General features: G+C 44.3%; 1 protein-coding gene across 1 annotated transcript in view; it reads right to left on the bottom strand.

The window, feature by feature from the left end:
* The window catches only part of RIMS4 (regulating synaptic membrane exocytosis 4), a 413,262-nt gene that overhangs the window by 61,225 nt on the left and 325,701 nt on the right, over positions 1 to 26,336 (bottom strand). Inside the window, exons 4-5 of the mRNA XM_086932550.1 lie at positions 8,693 to 8,805; positions 3,143 to 3,244 (exon numbers count right to left, since the gene is read on the bottom strand). Of these exons, the coding sequence (XP_086788676.1) occupies positions 3,143 to 3,244; positions 8,693 to 8,805 (215 nt within the window). The remainder of the gene's footprint in view (positions 1 to 3,142; positions 3,245 to 8,692; positions 8,806 to 26,336) is intronic.

Genomic DNA, 26,336 nt, shown 5'->3' with positions numbered 1-26,336 from the left:
GGTAAACACCCATTATTCCGCAACTTTCTTTCCGCATACCATCACTCCGCATACTTTCATTACGAAAGTACCATGACTCCTCAATGCCATTATAACACGTGGCATTACATTTTATATGCTTTTACCACGCATACATTTACAACGAAATTCGTTGTAAATGCATGAATGGTAAAAGCATGTGTTTTTTCTTATGTTCGGATAAGGTAAGTAAGGGTATAGGGGTATATGTTTTGGGGTACGGAGGTATATGTTTTGGGGTGTTTGGGTATTTTAAGGGTTCAGATATAGTTTTGGGTTATGGGGTACAGGGGTAGGTTTAGGGATGGATAGGTATGGGTTTTGGGGTACAGGGGTATTTTTATGGCTCAGGGGTACGTTTAGGGGTACAGGGGTAGGTTTGGGTTTTGGGGTACAGGGGTATTTTAAGGGTTATGGGCTAGGTTTGGGTTTTGGGGTACAGGGGTATTTCTAGGGTTCAGGCTAGATTTGGGTTTGGGGAACAGGGATATTTTTAGGGTTTAGGGATAGGCATGGGTTATGGGGTACAGGGTATATTTATAGCGTTAAGATGGGTTAGTGTTTAAGGGGGTTGGGGTATTTTAAGGAGTAAGGGTGGGTTATGATTATGGGGTGCAGGGGTATTTAAAGGGAGCAGGATAGACACCCGGAGCTGGAATGTACAGAACCTGGGAAGAAAAAACAATGAAATATTGGGCACAAGGCTCGCTTTTTTTTTCCGTAATCCCACGCCCACGCCCCCAGCACACGCCCACAGCACAAGATATGGGACATGGCATGAAGGGCGGAACGTACCACACGCCCCCAGCGTTTGTCACGCCCACAGCACACGCCCACAGCACAACGCAGACACGCCCACAAGGGACTTCTTTGCTGGCACGGTTCTTTTACCTTTTAAATGTATATGGTGGGCGTCTGTATAGCCTATGTCCTTCTGCTGCAACTGCCCTTTCCAACGCTGTATTGGGTGTTGTGATTGGTGCTGGTGGTTCCTGAGATTACCCGCCGCAAAGGTTTGGGCTCTCTCTTTGTTATATTAGTATAGCTATATTTCTCAGAGGAATAGCACTCACCTTTGTGCAGATATGTGGTCTGCTAACTTATTGTGTCTAAGGGCTAGAGAGTGCGGGTCCCTGTTCAGCAGAGGACTGATTCACGAAGATTTTTCTGTGCCCGGTTCTTCAAACTACAATCACTTTAGGCCACCCGTTTTCAAAAGGTTTTGTCCCACCATCTTTTATCTGAGGTCTGAACTTTCCAGGCTCTCCACAGTCCAACCTCCTCAGCATTTTCCTTAGCTGTCTGCATATGGTTCATGGACTCCCCTCAGCAGCCAATCAGATTCAGTCAAGAGATCCCTTTCATAATGAAGGGCGCATGCGCAGCCCTAAACTGGCTTCCAACATGAACGAACAATAGCTGATGTCCATTCACATGGGAGTGCCAATGTTAGAACTAAACAAGAATGAGGGCAAGCAGCAAGCACTATGTCTATTTATCTGTAAAATTATGCATCCTAGAGTTTACTACAGTTCTACACGTATCCAAATCTCAAGCGTCTATTCACTCCTCCAGCCCAGAAGTATTTCTATATCTTGCCTGAAGTGTCCCATTCTTTTTTGGTCAAATCACTCCTCTAACTAGGGCACAAGATGTCCTTTCCCTTAAAATCACTATGAAGCAATCAATCACCCTCATCAAACAGTGGCTGTGGTCCTAGTCCATGAAAAACACATATTAGGCACAGGATCAAGAATAAATGGCATCACACTGTCATGACGCCATCTCGGCCTGATTGGCATTAAGCATTTTCACCAAAAATACTCTTGCCAAGACAGCAGGAGCAGGTTCTTCAAATGTCCTCGCCAACACAGCAACACACTCTAAGGCTCTCTTTACCAGTGACCTGGGTCATGGGCTAGTTCCACAACCGTGGAGTTACTGATGATATAGGGGTATTGGTAACTCCAGGGTGGGGAAATCCCTGCCTATTACAAGTTGAATCGTGAAGTTCTACTGATAAATGAGGAACTACAGTGGGAATCTGTAATTCTGGGTCTGACTTCCATTGTAATTCCGTATTTTTGCTCAGAATTTCATCCAGAGTTTTCAGCTGCATTAAGCAGCCAAAAGACTTGGGTGAAAATAAAAATCTCATACTACCAATACCACCATTAAAATGAAGTGGCCACACATATTGTGGGCCCAAATAGGGTGGGCTGGCTGCCAGTGAAAGGGCAGGGACAGGGCGTCCATCACCCGATTGACTTGGCGGCCGGACCACCAAGAGCTAACTGTAGGCCTAACACACAATTTTCATCCTCAAGGTCACCAGTTACTTAGCACTTGCCATCTACACTTTATTTTAAGGCACAAGACAAAGAAAGAAAGTTTGCCGAAAAATACTAAAAGCTGGAGCGGCTCCTCAATTGAAGGGGAGGAGCATCCTTGCACTTAAAAGCTCCCCAAAGCCCCAGAGATGAAAAATAAAATGGAAATGTAATATCATTTTATTTTTCGTGCCCAGTCTCGAACAGAGCATCAGGACGGGGGTGGGCCACTGCTGAGTGACAGCAGCAGGGATGAGGGTGGGCTGGCTTTGCACTGTATAAAATTCACATGTCTTATTGGCCGGCTGTCTTGCAATAGCCAGCCAAAAATGAGCACTTTAGCCATCTCTAACATAGTTGTCCTAAAACAGCTGGGTTAGAGCAAGCCAAAGCCTCCAGAGCGCTGTGGAGCAACGAGTGAGGCCGCTCCCACCAATCCTTGCGCTGCTGGTGAGAGCAGCGCCAGGATTGGCCAGGGGAGTGGCTACATCCAGTGCCAGTGAAAGAGGATGTCCGGACCAGAGGACGCTGTGTTCGTGTATGGTAAATGTTTATAATAGTTCTATTATTTGGATGCATGTTTTTTACATAATATTTGCGCGCCCCTCCCTGTAGATGCCAGCCACCACTGACTAAAAGTACAGTGTGGATTTTAAGAAGATACTCAAACTTATTAATTTTCGCAGTATTGAGAAATTATTTATTTATTTTATTATGACTCATCAAAATTATTTATGTGTAACTAATGCATCCAATTAAACATTAGTCTTTATTAAAGGTGCACTTTGCCATACCTGGGGGCGTCCTAGAGCCAACCTTGGCCGTCAGCCCACGCGCTTGGATTATCTCCACATCTAGTTGCCCATTTCTCTCGAATAAACCGATCTCAACATCACCTGATACAAGAAATACGAGAATGGTAAAGAATAGAATTGGATCTTAGATGTACAAGTTACCAGGTTAAAAAAACAATTTAGACAATGAAATCCATCATGCAAGAACAATTGTAGATTATCTTACAGTAATGGCATGCTTCACAAAACCCTTTCAGTACAAGTAATTGACTCTCCAATACATTCACTGATACTATACAAAGATCTATTGAGGTTTAAGGATGCTAAACCTGCGGCCATATTGAATGAGTCAATGAGCTGTGCTCCCTCTTACCCAGTGCAGTTATCAATTTTACTGTCTAGTTTAGTTAGACTTGGGTGCACATAACATGAAAGGAGAATCATCCACTACTTCCACCTTGACTTTCACAGGCCCCGTTGCATGTTGGAGACAGGTAACCTACTGCCCACTGAGAAATTAAAGGTAGGAAATTCTCTCCTTAAAGTTTGTGTCTTCACTGAAATAATCCTTCCCCTCTGGAATTCTTCTTGTTTTGTTGGTCTGCCAACAATGGTGACCGGGCTCATGATTGTGTAATCACATTTGAGAAGCTACGGGGGATATTTACAATAAAATGTCGTACACGGTGTTATTCCAAAATTGATAACGTCGTGCGCCGACATTTTTTAAAAGCAGGGATGTGCATATATACTAAAATACGGCGTACTCCTGCAGTTCCACTGCTGCTAAAAAAGCAGCCCAGAGTCAGGGCGGGCTCCCTTGCACTATGCTGCAAGGGTGCCTGCACTGCAGGGTGGATTGTTTATGTGCAGGAAGGGACAACTTCCTGAACACAAACAATCTTTAACCCCTCCCCTGCTGATGACGGAACCGCTCCGTCATCAGCTACAGTTGAGCTGTGCTGATGACGGAGCGGTTCCGTCATGGCCCAGCCGCCGTGCCTGCGCGGCGCTGATTTCGCGTCTGCTCGGGCGTTCTAATGAGCGGGGCGGGTCATGACGGAACCGCTCCGTCACCAGCATAGCTCAACCGCGGCTGGTGACGGAGCGGCTCCGTCACCAGCATGCGACCGCCGCGCGGCCGCCCCGCCCCTTTAGCGCTGCGGCGGAATAGCCGCCGCAGCGAAGGGGTTAAAGGCAATTTGCTGTTTCTATGTGTGCTGCAGAATGCAGCACCCATAGAAATAGCAAAATACAAGGAGAAATGAATAATTTGTCCTTGTATCGCCATCCTAAGATCAGGTTTTACCTGGTCTTAGTTTTAGGGGCTGCCCCATCATTGTAAATATAGAGCAGCATCAAAAAGCAATGAGTGTTGGCGTGAGATGCCAACAGCAACACCCACTGCCTGCCCCTTTGCCACAGCAGACTGCAGCGGTAAATGCATATTTACAAGTCACCTTAAATGGCTTAATGCCACCTTGTTAATATGGGGTAAAGAGCAACGCTACCGGAGCATCCGAAAAAGTGACACTCAGGATGCTTTAGGGGATAGTAAAAATTCCCCATCCTTTTTCAACTGTACCAGTAGGGCATAATTGTCATTCTCCCTGGGTGGTTGAGCATTGGGGCAATATGCGGTGTAAGTTTACAGTGTGACCTCGTTATACCATGGCAAGATGAAGAGCACATTCACAGTCACAAATTGGGGCATTTTGCTTTCATAACAAATGCGCTCAGCTAGCTGGAAATGTACCATGAGATTGAGGATTTAATTACAAGTGGTGTGGACAGTAATATCAAATCATTTTTTTATATATTTCCCTGCACATCAACTTGCCTGCCTCCTACTTGAGGTGGAGCCTTATAAAGTAAGGGCTTTGTACACGAGCTGGGCAGTCAGAAGATGGGTATGAAGCCGTTTTGGGGGGGTTGTTTTCCAGGCCTGGTGCTTTTTCAGGATCTCTGGCATGTTATGCAAAATGTATTTATAGGCTTTGAAGCAAGTCTGCTCAGTTTATTGATGGCAACTAATCTTTCAAAACCACTAGATGGCGCAAGTCATCATAGCTGACATTTTTTTTTCTCTTAGAAAAAGGGCATATGACATAAAGAGGCCAGACAAGACATTTTTTTCCCGGGCCCTGCAAAAGCATCCAACATACCTGTACAAGAGTATGTACTCTGAGCAATGTTGTCTGTGACTATGCAGCACACCACTGCAGTAAAATGTGAGGTAACAGAAAGTTCTGATGATTAAAAGTGAATGCATCAGTAAGATGTTCCAGTGGTTTTAGTCTTCATCCATATGAGACAACAAATAAAGGTAATCAAGATGAAAAACAAGAGTCTGATTCACAGACCTGATTGTGCACCTCAGTTCCACTTATGACTGCAACTCCACATACTGACTTAAAGATTCTGCATTTGTGGAATTTCGTGCTTAAAAAAGGCACTTCTAGATGTGGAAGATGTTGCAGTATTATTAATGTGCAAGTTAAGGGTTACAGGTCAGAGCGGGGTCGTTCTGTGAAGGCAGTATTCGGGGTATTGGCCTAGTAAAATCAAGTAAACACAAACAAACAATTGATGGCTACAAACAGTGAATTTACGTGTTGGAAATGCTTGTAAGCAAAATCCTATCTAATGCAGGAGTAACTACTTATCCAGAGCTACAGAGGGGAGTATACCACACCAAATATTTTAATAGTACAGTGCAGCAAACTTTTTGTCCACTGGAGAAGTGTTTGTCATGTTGAAGAAAGAACTTCATTGTGCAAATGGACAGTTGTGCATAATTAATAGCCAAAAAAACATGTAAGCACCTTGAGTGCCAATGGAGGAAGGACCTTTCCGCCATTAAGAAAACTGCTTACAAGAATGAGCTAAAACAATAGCACACTCTCATCAGGAAAACACGTTTTTCCTTTTACACAGATTAAATAGAGCTGGCTAATAGCTTTTCTAAAGAACTCTTCTCAATTCTCAAATCTTTATCTTCACTTGAGCGCACTGTGGCCCCCGCTCCTAACTCACTAGAGAACTGTAATAATATTGCTGGCTTCTTTGCAACGGAAGTAGCAAAAATCTATGACAATTTCCTATCAGATGCACGTAACGGTACCAATCCCGACACCTCTTATGGAACCCCTTTTGAGGGGGATGGTTTCTCTGAATTCAAAACACTGGTGCAGGATGATCTTTAAAGTCTGGCCTTGAGCATCAAATCTGGTTCCCCTATGGACCCAGCATCACCTAAAATCCTTATACAAGGGTTAGATGTCATTTTGCCCCACGTCCAACACCTGTTAGATCAATCCTTCCGCGGTGGCGAAGTTTCACTGAAGTGGAAACAAGCAATAGTCCTCCCGTAGAAGAAAAAACCCTCCGCCGACCCGGGTCTGCTAGACAAACTACGCCCTATTTCTCTCCTGCCCGACTTCACCAAAATTGCGGAGAAAGTAGTGAATACCCAATTGGTGAATCACATCAATCTTAACAACTTATTCCATCCCTTGCAATCTGGCTTCTGAGCCGCCCATTCCACGTAAACGGCTTTACTTCTAACGGAAACCCTGCAGAAGAGTGCTGATGAAGGCCATACTGCTGCACTGGTCCTGCTTCCCCTCAATGCAGCCTTAGACACTATAATGTGCTCTTTCAGAGACTAAGGCTCTGTGGGATCGGGGTTTGGCTTTGGGCTGGCTGACCTCCTTTCTCCTTGCCCGCAGCTTTCAAGTTGAGCAGCACCCGCATACTTCCCAAGGTGTCCCGCTTATGCAAGGGGTCCCGCAGGGCTTAAAACTGAGCCCCCCTTTTTCAATCTGTACATTGGCCCCCTTCACAGAAATTGTAGATAAATACAAAGTAGCCATCATATCTTATGAGGACGATACACAACTGATTGTCACCCTATCCCAAGACTTGGAGGAAGCGGTCAACCAGTTTTGCTCTTGTCTTGGAGAGCTTCCTGCCTGGATGTCTAACAACTGCCTTAAATTGTACGGCAGTAAGATGAAGGGAAGAACCGCTCTGTCTGGTCCTCTGCATGGTGGCTACAGACCTGGGGCCCAACTCCATCCCCCAAGGACGATACTAAAAATCTCATGGTCCGGTTTGACTCTAAACTCTCCTTTGAGAATCAAATCAAGAAAGTTGTTGGAAAATGCTTTATGACTCTCAAAGTCCTAAGAAAGGCCCTAGACTTACTATCTCTGTCAGCCAGGAAAATTCTTGTACACGCTCTAGTCACATCCCAGATGGACTATGGCAATATGCTATACTTAGGAGCCACATACAAATGCCTGAATAACCTGCAACGCATTCAGAATGCGGCTGTACTATTGGTCCTAAACCTTCCCAGAAGAGCAGCTTCTGCCAGGGCCCTGGATATCCTCCACTGGTTGCCAGTTAATAAAAGGATCATCTTTAAAGCAATGTGCTACTGCCACAGAATTTTGTGGAGAAGAGGTCCTAGTTATCTACACCCCATGTTAACTCCACATAATCCTGTTCGCAATTTGAGGTCGACGGACGCACATCTGGTCAAAGTGCCTAGAGTCCAAAGGGCCAGAATGGGGGCACGTTCCTTTGGATATCTGGCTGCTAAAAAGTGGAACTCCGTACCACTTACCCTGAGAGCCAAACCATCTGAGAGCATCTTCCGTAAAGATTTAAAAACCTGGCTCTTCCACCCCTAATCTGAGCCTTTCCTTTGGGCCTCTGTTTATGTTTTCTCTATTGGTTTTCCTAGCTGCTCTCTGTTCTCTTTTCAGGGAATGATATGCTAGTACAGGGACAAACTGTTGGGTGCAACCAGGCGCTCTATAAATGGAATTATTATTATTATTATGATTTTTTTAATACATGTAAACATTCATTCACGCTGGATGAAAACTCGCAGGCAGGCATTTTGACTGAGCACTCCTGGAAATCTGCAATATTCACACTTTACAGGAGTACTCCGGAAAATCGTTGTGATTCACTTCAAAGTTGTAAATGTATTCCAAATGTAGCTGAAAATCTACAGGCAAAGAAGTTCCTACTTTTCAACCATTGACTTTCTGAATATGACCATGATTCACACTCAATCAAGTTTTGTGTTTGCTGATTACCTCGTAACACCATATCATTAGCTGCTCAAACTTTACGTTTCATGGGGTGATTGAGTTACAGGTGCACCGTCCATCACTGATTAATGTATCTATTTCCTTTGATGAATTTTCCTTAAGATAATTTTAAATAATAGGTATTATAGAATAATTTACAATTTTTCGAGATTTTTTTAAACGTGTAAATTGGGTATTGCTAATTATGCAGTATAGAACCAAAAAAGTATGGTTTTCTTGTAAATCCTAAATAATTTGTTAGAGAAATAAATATAAAATGTGGAGTTTTAAATATTCCTGTTAGTACTCCTATTTGAGGAACTGGCCAAAGCAAGAAAGTTATCAGAACAAAGATCTTGAGTATTAAGTTTACAACCCTATTGTGGTATTATCTTTATGTAACATAGCTGTTGTGACTTATAATACATTTACTGTCAATTACCCAGTGACGTGGTTGCCAGTGTCTGTCTGCCAACGAATTGTGCTGGTCCCATCCCGGATAGGAAGTCACTAAATTGTCCATTAGATGCTAGACACATTCCGCTGTAATTCAGGCTGGAAATAAACAAAAGGTAATCAATTTCCTTATTGGATACAGACGTATTGATGAAACACATGATTAATATCTGGACAAATATTAGTTATTCATGATCTTTTATTGAACGATACAGTTGGTTTTGTTAATATTTCAAAATATTAGAGTTGCATTTCTATAATGTGACAACAATTACTCCAAAACAAAAACCTTATACAATATGAGAGTGACTGACAACGTGTAACATTTTATAGCTCATAAAAAGTATTACACTACTGCTGACGTCATAATGAGCATAGTATAATGTATTACCTTTTTTTGAAGCTTGTTCCAAAAAATGACACGCTACTCCCCACTGTGACCTCCAATGTTACAAGTCTCCTTTCTAATCTAAAGTATTGTTTTTACATTTTTGTGGAGTGGTGCTTGCAGATATGGCGATACTAGGGCGAACGTTATTGGAGTGGGAAATACAGGGCAGGAAGTAGACGAACCACTGACAAAAAGTGCTACCCTTCCTCTGCATTCACAGTTGACTAACCATTTGGTGAAAGGGCAGTGTATTGAGACATGTTATACAAATGGCTGTTCGACATCTTCGATTGCTATCTGCACCTTTACCCAAAATGAGATAGCTATTTGTTGTTAACGGTGTAGTCTTTCTTCTATTTCGAGCCATATAGTCAGAAGTGATTTTCCAAGTAGTCCAGTGTTACTTAGGTGGCCATCCTTTCTTATTTAGTCTCTTCATTCTGCATTTCACCCATGTTTTTCAGTACTGTCCACACCCCATCCTTCTGCATGTGTGTCATAAAGACACATTATAGCCTTTGTTCTATTTTCATACCTGTTCGCCATCCAGCAATCCTTCCCCATTGTGTGTCGTATTCTGCCCCCTCGGGACACAAGGCGCCAAAAATATCGCCGTATCTCCAGCGCTCCCTAGGCATTGCTCAGCTCCCCATACCTTTGTATTGCCCGTGTCCCACTCAGCAACCTGGGTCTATCAAGATCTGTGTAGAAATGTATGTATTCCATAGGACAAAGTATGAATGTATCTTTCTGTGCAAACCAAGGTGCTTAGTTATGAGAGCCCTGCGTCACTTTTGCATGCACAGTGGTGCAGGACTCTCATAAACAGGCGCGGTTCGTCCATTGGGACGTGGGGGCGTAGCCCCCCTGCCCGAAGCCGCCCGCAGCTCCCTCGGCGTCAATCATGTCAATGAATCAACATGACGTCAGACCGCCCTGCCCCTTCAGAGTCTGAAGGGGTGGGCGGTCTGGCGTCATGTTGATTGATTGACATGATTGTACAGGCGGCAACACAAGTGCGCATGCGTGGGGACGGAGGGTGAATTTTTACCCGTGCCCACGCATGCGCACTTGTGTTTTTGCGACGTTGCGCATGTCCATTAGGAGCCCTAATGCACGTGCTGCGGGCGAGAAGGTACCTGTGCCCCTGGTGCCAGGATTGGCCAGGGGCGCTGTGAGCCTGTGACGTGTGGGGAGCAGAGCCCAGAGGTGGCGCGGACCGGGACCGGCAGCAAGGTAAGAGTGTGTGTTTTTCTTTTATTTTGAAGTGTTTGGTGCGAGCGTGCGTGTATGCATGAATGTTTGGTGGAGAGTGTTGCGAATGGATGTGTTTGTGTGTATGCGTGTGTGAATACATTTCTTTGAGTGTTGTGTATGGGGGGGGTCGCCGCCGGCCTGAGTGGCCTGAGGCCCGCACTCGCAAATCAGTTTGCGCCTCACCACTTGAAAATTTCACCAGCCGCCCCTGCTCATAAACATTGGCCATGCAAAGCCACGCTGTGTGGCTTTCAGTGGCCTCATAAATCCCGAGTAAGGAGACCCAGCGCAAATCAATGCGTCGCCTTACTCTGTAGGTGTACTTATATAGCGCGGTCCTGTCGCCCCAAGGGCATCCTGGCGCTTGAGATCCGGTCAACAACACTTCCACTGCTCAGACATCCCTAGGGAAGAGATACGTTTTTAGGGCTTTCCTAAACGGGAAGTAGTCCCTTTGACTTCTCAAAGGGAGTGGCAGGGAGTTCCAGAGTTTGGCCGCTGCGACGCTGAACAAGCGGCCACCCATCCTTACTCTCTGGAACCTCGGAACCACAAGCAATTGTGCCGATGAAGAGCGAAGGGACCGCGAGGCAGAGTACCAAGCAAACATATTCTGCAGTGGCACTGGGCCCTGTCGATCTGAGCCCAGGAAGCACTCCATAGGCATTACGGTGGGTTTTCCCATGCAACATGCATGGAATTTGAAGCTGCCCCTGATTTACAAAGTGATGTAAACCTGGGGAAGTGCCAAATCCTTACACCTCCAGAGGTGAGGCGGAACGAGGAGAAATATCTTTATTTCTCCTGGTTTTCTCCTCTTTCCAAGAGCATAGAAAGAGGAACACGCCTCATAGGATAGTTTTTGTGCAGGATGGCGTCCCTTCCTGCACAAAAACGATCCTGCATGCAACTGAGGTACCCTCCCTTGCATAATGGTGCAAAGGGGCCTACATTAGTGATAGGCCGCCGAAACGACACCAGCGCAAGCAGAAAGGAATGCATCATGTTGTTTAAAAACAGTGCACTCCTGCCCTTTCACTTTGACGTAGGGCAGCGCAGCAAGGAGCCTTGATTCGCTGCCCTATGACAAAATCCCATAAATGGGGCCCCCAGTGCACAGAAAAATCTATTTGTAACGTTATATCCGAGCATCCTCTAATACATGCTGGTTGATGTAGAAGATAGCTTAGATGGTTCATGGGCCTGCTGCAGGCATCTGTGTGTAACCAACACAGATGCTAGCTGACCAAGAGAACTTTTTACACTGTTACTGCTGATACCATGAGTAAATTATCCTTAGGTAATAGTTCCACCTGTTACTGCAGAAAGGGCACCAGGACTGGTTCTACTTCATCCTAAAAAAACAGAGGGTGAAGTACGACCAAGACCTGTGAAATCTACCTGGTGCCCTGCTCGCATTTGTAAACAGGACACCATGGCAGCTGTGCGCTATCCCGATAACATTTTGTTTTATTTTTCAAAATGGCGCTAATCTCCACTGCCATTGGTAAGATGGGGATGACGTTAGTGGGTGTGGGGGCAAACAACCCTTCCAGCCCTTGGGAAAAAGAGGGTCATCTGTCCCGCTCCTCCTTGCCTCACAAAATACAGCAAAAAAGGGAGAACTGGAGCAGTTAACAGCTGCCCCGAAATACTGTTCACGATTGTGAAAAAGGCACGAGGACCACTCACAACTGTCACGGGAATCCCTCGCCAAAATTTTAGGACCAGGATATGGAACAACTTCTCTAGTGACAGAGGCGGTTCCTTCTCGAGGGCGGAGGAGCGACGCCCCACCAGCTGAAAGTGCTGCAGGTAAACACACGTTATTAAAATGGTAATAAATACCATTTTATTATATTTGTCACAGGCTCGTGCAAGCCTTTTACAAATTATAATAAAATGGTATTTATTAGTGTGAGGGCAGGGGGCGGGCTGAGTGATTCCAACAATTTCGGTATCTCTCCAGCCCCGCCAGTGTACATGACAGATTGGCCAGCTGTCTACAGCCAGCCAATCTGTCATGCGCACATTTGAAGTCTGCAATCCTAACGCGGTCAAACAGCAGGGATTGCAGCCGCAGGCCCCCCAGCCTCAAAATGAGCGCGTGATTAGCCTGCTCCAACCAATCCTGGAGTTGCTCTGCAGCTCCGGGATTGTTTGGATTTGGACTGCAGAAGAGGGAAGCCCTTCCCTTTCTGGCTGCACTCGCCAGAATCCTCCGCTGCCAAGGAATTGCGAATAGTCCCGTACCAGTGAGTGCAGCAAACATGGGGAATTTTTTGGGCATTGCACCTCACCATATTTTAAAGTTGTCAGCCGCCATCTGCCCTGTTTGCCATTGTCAACAGCACTCTGGGGTATCTCTCCCATATCCAGAATGAAGAATGCGCAGAAGTCACAGCAGTCGTAGGAGTTTGTAGTTGTGCAATTTGTAATTCGTAATTGTGCAAATATGCCATTGAGCAAGTTGTGGAAGGGGTTAGCATCAAATCTCCTGCCTTTGAGCAGGGCTGTCTTAGCAACATTATAGACCCACGGGCAAGGCAGCGCACTGGGCCCTGCCCAAACAACCACTCACAGGAATAAACATGTCTAACGAAACATGTGAGTTAAATTCTGGTCTGCATGGGGCCCCTATGCTCATGGGGTCCCTGGGCAACTGCCCAGCGTGCCCAAGTGTTAAGATGGCATGGCACCGCCCTTGGATAAGGCCTGGAGGAGGCTGAGACACTGGTTGACAGGGGCTTCTCCTCCATCAAAGAGCTCTTTCAGAGGTGAGGAATAATCCAATACTCTGAGGGATTGAGGTTCCCCAGAGATAATTGTTTCCATTTTACAAAATTACTGCAACAAATCTTTACATTAATTGTTTCAATGTTCTCGGTGTTTATCAATCCAGAAAAAGGTTAGCATTAGAAAAGAAAGAAACACTATGGGAAAGTGTCACATTTCATCAAAATTACGAACGTGGTATGGTACCGCAAGTATCATGTGTTTATTTTTTATTTTCACCCAGTGCTCCTCAACACAAGAGAGATTACAACACAAAAAATGCTTTATTTCTCCAAAATCTCATAACATAATCTTTCTCTATTAAAAGTGAAATGCCCAAAGAGCAACAGACTAATATAACTTTTGATTTAAAAAAACAACACAAGTGATGTTAAAACATCGTTGATAAAGACTGCTTTGGGCCATTAATGCTCACTCACACATGGGGCTATTATTACTGCTATTACTGAGTGTCATTATAGCTTGACCCCATTCAAATTTATTACTGCATGAGGCCATTCATATAGCCTTATAGCCTGCTGCCGAGGGCTAGACTGGTTGTTAAAGGCCCTGAACCCAAGTTATAGGCCCGAGCAGAAAGGGAGTGCCTATATTGAGGGTGAGGGCCTTTAACAACAGGTATAACCTGAGGCAGAAGAGCTATAAAGCTGTTAGAACATTCCATCCACTAAGGATAGAATGTTCTAAATTAAAAAGGGAGACACATGAAGACAAACATTGGAATGTTGGAGCAGAAGGCATATACCATCCATTATAAGCCCAGAGCTACTCCATTTTCTTCAATGGATCCTTCAACACATCTATGTCCGAATACAGCCTTATAGCCTGCTGCCTAGGGCTATTCCAGTTGATAAAGGCCTGAGTTCAGCAAGGGCCAATAACAAGGGTGAGGGCCTTTAACAACTGGTATAGCCGGAGGCAGAAGGACTTTAAAGCTATTAGAACATTCTATGGGTGGAATGTTCTAAATTAAAAAGAGAAAAACAGAAAGATAAATATTAGAATGTTATAGCTCCGGAATTATACCAGCCATTATAAACCCAGAGCTCCTCTATTGTCTTCAATGGTGCGCCCAACATGCCAATGTGGCAATATAGCCTTATAGTCCACTGTAGCGGACTTTACATGCTATTAAAGGCCAGCTCCAGCGTATCGCTCGGGCCTTTAACAAGGCAGCGGGACTTTAATAGCAGCTATAGCCCAGCTAAGATAAAGCCCGAGGGGATTTAAATTCCCTCGAGCTCCAAGAGGCCATTGTGAAAACTTTGGAATATTGCTTTGCGGGCCTTTACCGGCCCGTAGAAGCACGGAGCACTCCATTGTCTTCAATGGAGTGCTCCACATTCCAATATTCTAATGTTCGTTATGACATAGGGCCACTCTTGCAGATGAATGCTAAGGGCCACTGAACTTCTTACAGCCTGGGGACTTTGCTATCGAGGGCCATTCAGTGGCATTCAAGGCCATTAATTCCTGGGACAATGTATGTGCGTTTTAATAGAAAGGGAAATTAATGTTCACAATTCCCATGACCTCATTACGGCTGGGTCCACTGATAAATTGGTTTTCAAGCCCAAAGGAGAATGAATAATGCTGGGAAAAAGTGTGATATAATTTACTTAGGCAGGGCAACTGGTGAATAGATACTAACAAAAACCTCAAAAGACATACAATACAAAAGGTGAGATGCACATTTGCCGCAGTTAGCTGAAATAAAATGAAATCTAGAACTGGAGTTGGCCTCATGCAAACAATGTTTATAACAGTAGGTGCCTCCAGTCACTGCCACTGCCACCATATTAGAACATTGGAATGTTGGGAGCTCCATTGAAAACAATGGAGTGCTCTGGGCTTATAATGGCTGGTATAAGCCTTGAGCTCCAACATTCCAATGTTTCTTTGTTCACACCTCTGGCTGTAAACAAAGGCTTCAGGGAGCCTGAGGGGATTCCAATCCCCTCACGCTTCCATAAGGCTTTGTTTTTTTTGTTAGAACATTCTGTCCTCTAGTGACAGAATGTTCTAATAGCCTTATAGCCCTTCGTAGATGGGCTATACCGCTATTAAAGTCCCTCTCCCTTGTTAAAGACCCTCGCCTTCGGCTCGGGCCTTTAACGCTGGAGAGGCCCTTTAATAGCCGATATAGCCCTCTACGGCGGGCTATAAGGCTATATTAGTTAATGCTAAGTGACCAAGGGCTTCCAGAAGCTGCAAAAAGGGGCCTCCCAAGTAGACATCGTACTCAGTATAGACCACAATCACCCTTACCTGGACTGGCAACGCTGTAACCTAAGTCAATGGTACCCACTTTTCCTAAGTGATGGTGCTTGGCGACAGATACTTCTACTACAGTGCAGAGTAAAAACTGCAGAGCCAGAGACTTTGGAAGGACCAAGTATAGCTTATTGGAAAGAAAATTAGACGACAGAATTGTTTCAATTCTCAATCTCTCAAGTAAACCTATCAGGAATCTAACTAATTTAATTAAACAAACTTGGGGGAGGGCATTGATACTGTAGAATCACCTAAAAGGTGCCCCTCCCATCATCTGCTAAATTCGATTGTGTTAATAAGCAAAATGATTTGGGTAACAGGAGAAATGCTTTGCTTGATTGTAATGAACCAGGAGAAGAAAAAAAAAACATTACAAGAAGGCAGAGTTCATTTGAAGGAACACGTTTGCGCAGGAGGTTGAGCTGAAATTGGCAACTTTTAATGGGTATACCTTACAGCAAAGGGCAGGCTAAACATGGTATCTTTTGCGAAGGTTTACGAATAACTGACATTACGCATGGCACAGTGCTTTTCAAACTATGCATCAAATATTCTCCATGTGATAACATGCAAAAGATTAACCACTGCTCTCCCTATGAGCTGCTCATGCTAAGCTCCTAGTAGCGCCCTACATCAAGTGAAGGCACAAGGGGAGCATAGTTATCATACATTCCCTTACTTTTTCAGTTTTATATAGTGCAAACTCGACCCCAAGGCATTGGAGAGCATTACATGATCAGCAATTACGTGTATCACAAGGACACATTCATTTTTGGTAGGCACGTGGAGGCCCAGAATCACAGGATGTTGAGCCGAAGCCGAGACTCGAACCTGGTTCCCCAGCTCTAAAGTCGGCAGCTCTGGCCTTTAAGCTACACCCTGGGCTTTCTCAATACAATGGCCCAGTCGCATACAATTCTGAGTGAAACTGTGATCTGTCATAGCTGTAGTCAAGCCTTCCTACTAAAACGCCCTGATCCGAGGCTGGAAATTGGGATAAATGCTACATGGACCGCTATCGCACTACTGAGCGCCATTCTATTCCATGCCTTCATCTCAGCACTATGGTCACTGTGGGAGATATTATGAGGAGTCTGTCTTTGTAACCCTCTTTATTCTCAATATGAACCGAAGAAGTACAATGGAGGTCAATGTAACTACTCGTTGTCTGAACAACCCAGATGCTTCCATGAAAGTAGGGCCAAGAAGCACGGCGTTTTCGTGTTATGCGCTTATGTACTGTGCGCTCAAGCATGCGCATTTAAAAAACATTGGAGTCCATTAGGATGGCGGACGGTTCGCCGCCACCATGCAGGCGGTGGCGATCCGTCCGCCATCCTTGCCCGTCCGCCACCTTTCTTCCCCCCGCCATATTACAATGGCGGGGGAGGACCATGGCGGAGGGGAAGACCGTACGTCGTTTTTCTGCCACGGTCACAAGGCGACCGCGGTGGAAAAGGCCTGATATGGTGGTGGTGTCTATCAGACACCGCCAGCCATATTAAGATGGCTTGGGAGGAATGCCTTTCCGTGGCGACAATGCCGCCACGAAAAGGCATATGGTTCCTGCTTTGGGGGCCCGTTGTGGGCCCCCAGGGTAAAGGGGGATGGGTGTGGGGTGCACATGGGGGGTACCTATGGTACCCCACTGCGTTTCACAGCACAACATGGCAGGCACCACGCGGTGCCTGTCATGTTGTGCTGTGTAACGCACAACAAGCCTTTTTCACATTGCGGCGGCCGGTGCTTTGTCCGTCCGCCATCCTAATGGACCCCATTGTTTGGTATCATCTGACAATATATTTCTAATTTACTAAATGTAGAGTTTCACTTCGCAAGGGTATTACAATTAATTTGCCACCCACAACAAGCAAAATAATATTTTCATGTACTCAGTTTTTCATTTAGTGCGCTATGAAAATCCATCAAAAGGTTACTCTAATCTAAGAGTCATTATATAATAGCACTTTAGTCGGAGCAGATTCTATCATTTACATAAAGTATACTGATAAAATGGAAGCAATGACGCAAGTTTACAACCGCATTATTACAGAATTACGAAGAGAATTAAATGATTAAGTTTTGAAATTAGTATTTTATTTCACATCACCACAGACTATAACATCTTAAGTCGGATGGAAGGATGTGTCAGAGGAATGATATATGTGGGAGGCTGGATTTAATCGAAACCTGGTCACTTTCCTTCACATGATTAATTTGGATAATTATTTCTGGCTTATCATTACTTCGCAGCTCTATTAGGTCCTTCTGCTTCGGTTAATCAAGAGATCGGCATGCCATGTATATAAAAGTACTGACAGGCAGCAATGAAGGTTTTATTAATTGTATTTGTTACAAAAATGAAATGGATCTCGCCCACCTCAAATCGGAAAATATTTTATTATATAAATTATGTTAAGCCATATACAGTATGTGAAACATTTTTTTTAAACTCATAAAATACCGAGTTAAAAATCGACGCCCCACCCAAGATTAAAACTGTTTAAAAAAAACAGTAGGGTTTTTGTACTAATTGTTCGCATGTTTAAGTCATAAAAATTGTTATGCCCACCTCTTAATTTATAATTAAAAGACTGTGTCAGCATTATATTTGTAAAGGGGCTGAGGGGGTCCATATAGACACAGGGGCATCTAAAATTTGACTGGCTCATTCGTTAGTGCTCAAGGTCCTTACCTTCTGGCTTTCCTCCCCTGAAATTTCCTCCCTATGGTTATAGGTCTCACTTTGCAGATCAGCGGCCAGAACAGTCCTTTGAGATGGGTTTGACAGGTATTGCACTAGTTGGGGGAACAGGAAGCAGTGAGCCGATGCTTCAAGCACAGGAAGTTATGGAGTCTGATACCTCTAACACTACCTCGAGACCGAGTGCAGCAGATAGCTTGCGCTCGCATACTAATCCGCCTGCCTCTTCTAAAGTCCTTGACTCTCTGCCAGTACAATCTTTGGCCACTAACTTTCTTGGGAGTGGAGTATACGTACCCGACTCACAAGAAATGCTGGAGAATGTTTTTTTCACTCTCAGATTTGTCGGAACCAGAAAGCTCTGCTTCTGCAGCGGGCTCGTATTTTGACCGTGAATCAAGGGTATCAATAGATAAAGAACGGGTCTCTACAGAGGACACTATAATGTGTGCACACCCTACTGGGGTCATGGCCGGTAAGCAGGCTGGTACCAAGACTGGGGCTAACAAAAGAGAAGAAAGTAGGAATGCGAAGACGAAATTACAATAGGCAGTGTTTTAGGGTGCTGGGGGCAGCATGAGCATGCCTTCTACTGTTATGCATAAGGATGGGGATAAAGACCTGTGGGCCGATACAGCTTGGGAGAATGATGCTGAAGACTTTTCCTGGGATCCAGAAGGTACCACACTCACACGAAAATAAAGATAAATTGCTCTCTGAAGCAGTTACAGAACCAGCATGTGCCGCATTAGGGATTGTTGCCATTTCCGCACCCTCTATGGCTTGTACTATGGCCAAACTAGGGCCTTATGCAGCATAAAGAAGCTCCATTTGCGGCACACCCGACCATCCTGCTACATCTTTATTGGCTATTTATGATCTGTTCAGGAGGAATACCAAAAGTAGTCTCTTTCTGTGAAGTCTGAGCATTCTAAGATTCAGCTATCATTAAGTAAAATGAATAAAAATATGAATATTCTTTATGGTAGACTAAATGACATGGAGAACCAGTCTGTGCAGTTGCAGAAGTCTGTACAGAAGACACAGGTTGAGGTTGAAGCTCATGAAACAAGACTTACCAGTATTTCACAGAAAATAGAGGATATTGAAAATTGTATGCGCTGAAATAACCTTTGGGTACTAGGTATTCTTGAAGGGCAGGAGGTCTATGATTCCATACGCTACATTGTGCAGCTATTTAGCCCATCATTTCCACAATTAAAAGACTGTGACATTGACTGCAAGGTGCTGTGGGCACACCATTTTCCATTTAAGAAGCCTTCTAAAGGGAGAGCCTTGTAATACCTGTGAGCAATTCTGATCTATGTAGCAATTGTATCTACCACCAGCTATTACACCACCCTGCTCGACCACATACCCCTGTGAAATCCTGTGGGGTTGAGATTTTTGTGCTGTCCGATTTTTGTCATGACACAGTGGTGTGCAGGTGGCAGCTGAGGGAGTTGATTCCAGCCTTGGCCAAACTTGAGGCTACTGCTTCTCTTCTGGAACCAGCCAATTTGTGAATCCTCTACTAGGATCGAACTTTCTTTTGCCAAGACTTGATTAAGGCTCAGGCTCTTTTGGAATCTTGGAAACATAATTAATATCTGATGTATGCTGATTTGGGGCTTTTCTTTTGAAGAACATTCTCTGTTAATATATAGTGTAAGACTTTCTGTCCTGATGTTTGCTAGGCTTTCTATGTCTCTCCTTCTTTCTTGTTTTGTGGAATACTACTGTGGTCTGTGGTCTTATGATTAGGCCTCTTAGATCGGTGGGCTAAGCCGCAGCGAGTGAGCTGGGTGGAGGATGAGGTGGAGGTGGGTTGGGGTTGTGAGTGCAATGGTTTACTAGAGTGTTTTGGTCTTTTTGGGGTCTGGATAGCAGAAAGAAAAAAGGGGAAAATGTCAAAAAGGAGTCTTTTGTGCGGTGACATGCGGTAGGATGGTCTTTTGATAGGCAGGTGGACCATTGCAGAGATAGGGAAGGACAATGCCCAACTAACGGTGTGTGCGGTGTATGTATCAAACAAGTATGATCCATCACTTTCTATCTTCTTACTATCTAAAAACTGTGTTAATGGCGCCCCCCCCCTTTTTTATGTGGTGATTTTAATATGCCATTAGTACCACAACTGGACACTACCTCAGGTTCGATGCTAGAGGAATCGCGTATGAAAAACCTTGTGCTGCATTGAGGGAAGTCATTAGTTCTCTTGCTCTTTTGGTTGCAGGGCATGCATGCTGGGGGTCTGCACCTGGTAATACATCTTACTCTGCATCACACAAGGTCCTTTCTTGGATAGATACATTTCTTGCAAGTAGTACTGTTGTACCCTATCTTTCAACCAGATTGAAACAACGTGCCTTCTCAGGTCATGACACCCTATCTGTATTTTCTTTATTGAGCTCAAATGCTAGATATTGGAATATTGCATGAAGAATGTATATAGGCAGGGAGTCACTCATGAGAGTAAACAATCTCTTCTAACATTAATGCATATATATTATTGGTGGTCGATTGTTTTTTCTCTCCTTTCTTTTTTTTATGTCTATCAGGTCTTTTCTACTTAGGTTTCTTTTCAACCTTTTGTGTATATTTAAAATTAAATGTTGTTCATCTAATTGTTTTTACAGCCTTGAGGAAGTCCATGTTGGACAAAACGCATTGGCTAGGCTGATGCATTTGACTACAAATAAAGAATATTTTTAAAAAAGAGATTTCAAGACTCCTTGAGCAATAAATTGTTTGGATTTCGTGGATCCTGACAAATTATTTATAATTTAAAAATGAATTATGTATAACTGTATGCTCCTTTTCAATATTTGCTACTGGAAAAGCATTATTTGATCCACATGTCGAGCAGTTTGGAATAATTATTTTTATTCATAAAACAGGGCCTCTCCCCGAATAGTTTGGGATGCGGTGAAAGCTGTCATGCAGGGTCAGACACTTAGGGCCTGATTTCGAGTCTGGTGGTCTTCCGATCGCCTGAATGAATGAATGAATGAATGAATGGATGAATGAATGAATGAATGAATGAATGAATGAATGAATGAATGAATGAATGAATGAATGAATAGAGGTCTTGTAATGCGCTGACTTAGCCCAAAGGGCATCAAGGCACAGGAGACAGACAGACAAAGAGTCTCAGAAATAGACAAACATAGAGTCTCAGAAAGGCAGAAAAAGATAAAATCAGTAGGCCTGTGAAAAGAGCTAGGTCTTTAAAAGTTTGCGGAAAATCCCCAGCCTGACTCGTGGTGGCGGTCTAATGTCCACTGCATTACAACTTTGAAAGTCGTTGCAGCGGAGGACCACCGGCTGTGCCAGGGATCAGCTGTTCCCTGACGGTGGCGCAGCTCAGCAGGACTGATGCAGTCTAGTTGAGCATCTTACAAGCCCTGCCACCGCCAGCCATTTCATAGCGGAAGCACTGCCATGAAAAGGTTGGCAGTGGAGAAACAAAGGGGGCCCTGCAGGGCCCTCATGAGCCCCCTGCCATGGGGATACATTCAGGAGGTGCACATGTATACCTCCAAAGTGCCAGCACGGCATGGACATCACCGTCCATGACGTGCAGGAACTTTTTTGCCATTCCCATTGCAGTGCCTATTTTTCAGGCACTACCATGGGAAAGGCGAAGGACCATACACGAGTTCAACTCATAATATGGCGGGTGGTCCTTGCGCGGGTTTGGCGTTGCTCTGCCGGTGGAGAGCAGGCAACTGCGTCAAACTCAAAATTAGCCCCTTAGTTACACTATCCAGCGGGATAAGAAGAATAGAACTAGGGTAGACCAGGCTTGCACTGATCTTTTGATTTTGGAATTAGAAAATTCTAACACTTTGGTTAAGGGCACCACCCATGAAGCGGAAAAGATACCAGACCAATAAACAATCATGCACATAATGCTACAGAAGGAGATCTGTAACAGAGCCTCTCAAATATCATGGTAAAAACAGGCTCTTTGCTTTGAAAACAGTGTAGAGATGTGTCGGCTGCTAGCTTTTCAGATCAGAGATAGCCTATCCAAAAATACAATCACCAGTATTTCAGATTCAAACAGTCAGGTCCTGCGGATACTCTAGTTGCATTTCGGAAATTTTCTGTCACTTTTCTATCATGAGGAGATTCCCCCCTCCATAGCAGCAGTTAAGGACTATTTGCATGGGATAAGTTTACCCTACTTTTCTAACACTCAAGGTAAGATGCTTGATGCGTCCATTACATAAGGAGAAATTTTGGAAGCATTGTCTCACTTAGCTTCAGGGAAAGGTTCAGACCCCGATTCCATTCCTTTAGAATTTTTGTAAATCTTAACTGATAATCTTGTATTGTATGGAAGCACTTCTCAAATTCCCCATCCTTTTCGCAATCAGTGCCAGAATCTTGGGGTGGGGGTCAAATATTTCGATCTTTCTAAACAAGGGAAAAGACCCTCTTAGCTGCAGATCGTACCGCCCAATTTCATTACGGAATACATACACAAACATATATCCTCGCCTGTTGGCCAAACACTTGTCCTCTGTCATCACTATATTAGTTGATGACATACAGCACAGCTTTATTACAGGACGGGACACTACAGCCCTTATCAACATGGCTATTTTGGTTTTGGATGTTGTGGGAGAAAAGGAAGAGCCTGCGGGTTTGCTTCTGCTTGACACGGGAAAGGCGTTCAACAGGGCCTCATGTGGTTTTCTATGGAGGGTCCAGGCAAGAATGGGTCTTGGATAGAAGTTTATAACTGCTATTAGAACTTTATATGCATCACTAGCAGCTTAAATTGTCAGTATGGGGTAAATGTTGGGCATTTTCAGGCTCCAACGGTGTACTTGGAAAAAGAAGAATTGGTGGACAGAATGCAGAACAATGTCATACATTCACCCCAGTACCGAGATCTGGGCCTAAATCCATCGTTATTTTGCTCACCATGCCATTCCAGTTTGGGCACAGTCATATGCAAATCAGTCTTGACCCTGCACCCAATAGGAACAGTCCAGCCCGAACTGCCAGGCCAGGTCCTTCCTGGACTGGAAACAAGCATCCTAGGATCGCGCTTTAGGGCTTTCATCCCTCATCAGGCAGGATAGCTTCATTTCAGTGGCATGGAGAGCATGGGACCCACATCTGGGCATACTCGTACCACTCAGGGTGACAAATGCAAAAAGAAGAATTGATGGACAGAATGCAGAACAATGTCATACATTCACCCCAGTAGAGAGATCTGGGCCTAAATCCATCATTTTTTGCTCACCATGCCATTCCAGTTTGGACCCAGCCATATGCAAATCAGTCTTGACCCTGTGCCCAATAGGAACAGTCCAGCCCTAACAGCCAGGCCAGGTACTCCCTGGACTGGAAACAAGCATCCTAGGACCGGTTTCTGGCTATCAGCCGTCAGCAGCCAGGATAGCTTGATTCCAGAGGCATGGAGAGCACGGAACCCACGTCTGGGCATACCCGTCCCACTCAGGGTGACAAATGCAAAAAGAAGATGTACTTGGCAGGGTTGTCTGTTGCCACCCTAATAATGTGCCCTATATTTGGAACCCTTTATCCAGGGATTTAAGTTTTCAGATGTCATTCCCCCACTGTAACTTAATCAGTTTTTGGGCAAGGTAAAGTCTTATGCAGACGTTATTGCCATTCTCTCTTCATCCCCATAGCTAGCACTCATTGGTATTGAGCTGCGGCTACTGTTTTTAGTAAAGTCTCTGGGTATAAACTGATGCAAGATGCAAGTTATAACTGGTTCTGTATTAAGAGCTGCTAACCCCTTCCATGTCACGGAAGCTAATTACTTAGGTGTCCGCATCTCTCCTTCCATGAGGGACAAAGTCGACTTCAATTATGAGGGGCTTTTCCATGAATCATTGACACTGTTCCGGAAATGTGATAAACTCCATCTGGGGCTCATTGGTCGCTGCAATTTGATTAAAATGGCCATTTTGTCTCAATTTCTTTATCTGTTTCATGCCATACCACTTTATCTTCCTAAACAGTTTTTAAAAACAGGAGCTGCTAGTTGGCAGGGATTTATTTGAGGATACAAAAAACCCACTGTGCAATCCAGTATTTACGGATGCCGCGTAATAAGGGCAGTATGGACTTTCCTTCATTATGGTTATATTTTCTCTCTTCAGTTAGGTATCCACTGATGTCCGTTATGGGCAGGTTCGACTTGCAGCTATCTCATCTATTTCTGGTGTAGCAGATTTAATTGTACTATAATACTAACGGAGGTCTGACAGATACAGTTTACTTCAAATGCACTAGGTTTAAGACATTGGCTGTTTATCTTAGGATTTAGACTACATTTAAAACATTCTGTAGTATTTTATTTTTCAATCAGCATACTTCCCTTGGCCTGAATCCTAATTTGCCACTGCAGAGGCAGGAGGGCTATTTGCAATTCTGGCAAAAGTATTGTACAACTTGGCCAATTGTTCTCTAATGGGACATTCCGCTCGTTTGAGTTGCTTCAAGGCTCTCATGGTATTCATCGCCAGGGCTTCTTTAGATATCTGCAGCTCTGGGATTTTGTCGCCCATCTGCCGGCTAATGATTTTTCTATATCTCCCAATTTATTTTGGGAGCGGTTTGCTCATTTGCCTAAAGCTCACTCTATCAGCATTCTGTAGAACACCTTGGTCTCTACTGGATCCTGTGAGCAGCATTTTCATCAGTTAGTGAATAAATTGACCAAGAAGTTAGGTGTGACGGTGTCTGAGGAGGATATCCGGGTCAGCATTCAGGTGGCCCAAGATATCTTTAGCGTGTCTCGATTTAAGGCTAATCTTTTGAAAGATCCTACATGACACATATTATACTCCTTATGGATTGTTTAACCCCTTGGGTGCGGCTGCGAATCTGCGCCAGTGCGGCGCTTTTAATGAGTGAGCGGGTTCATGACGGCCCCAGCCGTCATCAGCACATGAGCACCGTCATGCATGACGGCTGGGGGCCATCATCAGCACCGAAGGGGTTAAAATGAACCTTCGGGCATCCTCTGACTGTTTCCGTTGCTCAGGGCCAGGTGCAGATGCTGTTCATATTTTTGCTACTTGCCCATCTCTTTCCTTATTTTGGGAATCAGTATTTCATAAATAAAATAATTGTTCACAATGTCAACCTGATTAGGACCATAAACTCATTATGCTGGGCTACTCTAGCTCTATTTTGCACAATCTGGCTTCAATTTATTTGTATGCTTTACAGTGGCTAGATTGTGAATTGCTAAAGTCTGTCTACAAAGCAAAGCAGCTGACTCCAGGTTGTTTTGGCACAAATTAATTGGTACCTGTGGCTTGGAATTTGCGATCATTCATCATAAACCAAAAAGGCCAAAGTTGAAAAAGCTGTGGGACCCAGTTAGGAGCAGGTTTTTAAGCCCGACTACCTTACAGGGATTTGAAATACTCTAGACGTTGCATAAGTCGACTAGTTGTGGGATGTTATGTTATGACACCACACCATTGGTTTTCTCAAACATTTGTCCTTTTATATCATTATTATTATAATGAAATGTTATCACTGTATGGTGTAATCCATTTTGATTATTTGATACTTTTCCAATAAAGAATAAAAAAAGATTGTGTCAGCAGATTCTTTCGAATGTCCATCACAACCGCGGCCCGGGCAGGTAAGAGCGATGGGGCGGGGTGGGGTGGGGATTTTGACAGACGACGCCGAGGGAAAATTAATTATTTATTTAATTATCCCTTGTGGTCGTCTGTCGAATACCTACCCAACACGGCCCCACTGCCTCACCGGTCTTACCTGCCCGGGCCGCGGCTGGTCCACCAACTAGGGACATAAATAGGTTACATGTTCCAGTGTTTCCTTCTCTGAGTTACACAGACAGCACTTGCTTTTTATTCGTGAAAGGTTTTTCCATTGTGCATCACACCGATAAAAGGTAAATAGAGGAGTCTGAAGCATGAAAAAAGATGTTATTGCCTTCGTGCTCAAGTTAACATCTAAGTATGGCTGTCATGAGTCAAATCAGACTCCAGAATATACATAGAGCTTTTGTATAGCGATGCCATGTCGATGTCTAAGAGGCAACTAGGGGCATATTACCAAGCAATAGCGATATTTATCGCTATTGCTTGGTTAGAGACAAACATTTACTGCTGAGCTGCGGCGATTTTTACCGCAAATAAACCTTGGTATTACCAAGGTTTATCACAAATGCGA

This window comes from Lissotriton vulgaris, chromosome 7 (assembly GCF_964263255.1).
Source record: "Lissotriton vulgaris chromosome 7, aLisVul1.2, whole genome shotgun sequence".
Lineage (NCBI taxonomy): Eukaryota > Metazoa > Chordata > Amphibia > Caudata > Salamandridae > Lissotriton > Lissotriton vulgaris.
This window is presented reverse-complemented; position numbering and strand designations above follow the sequence as displayed.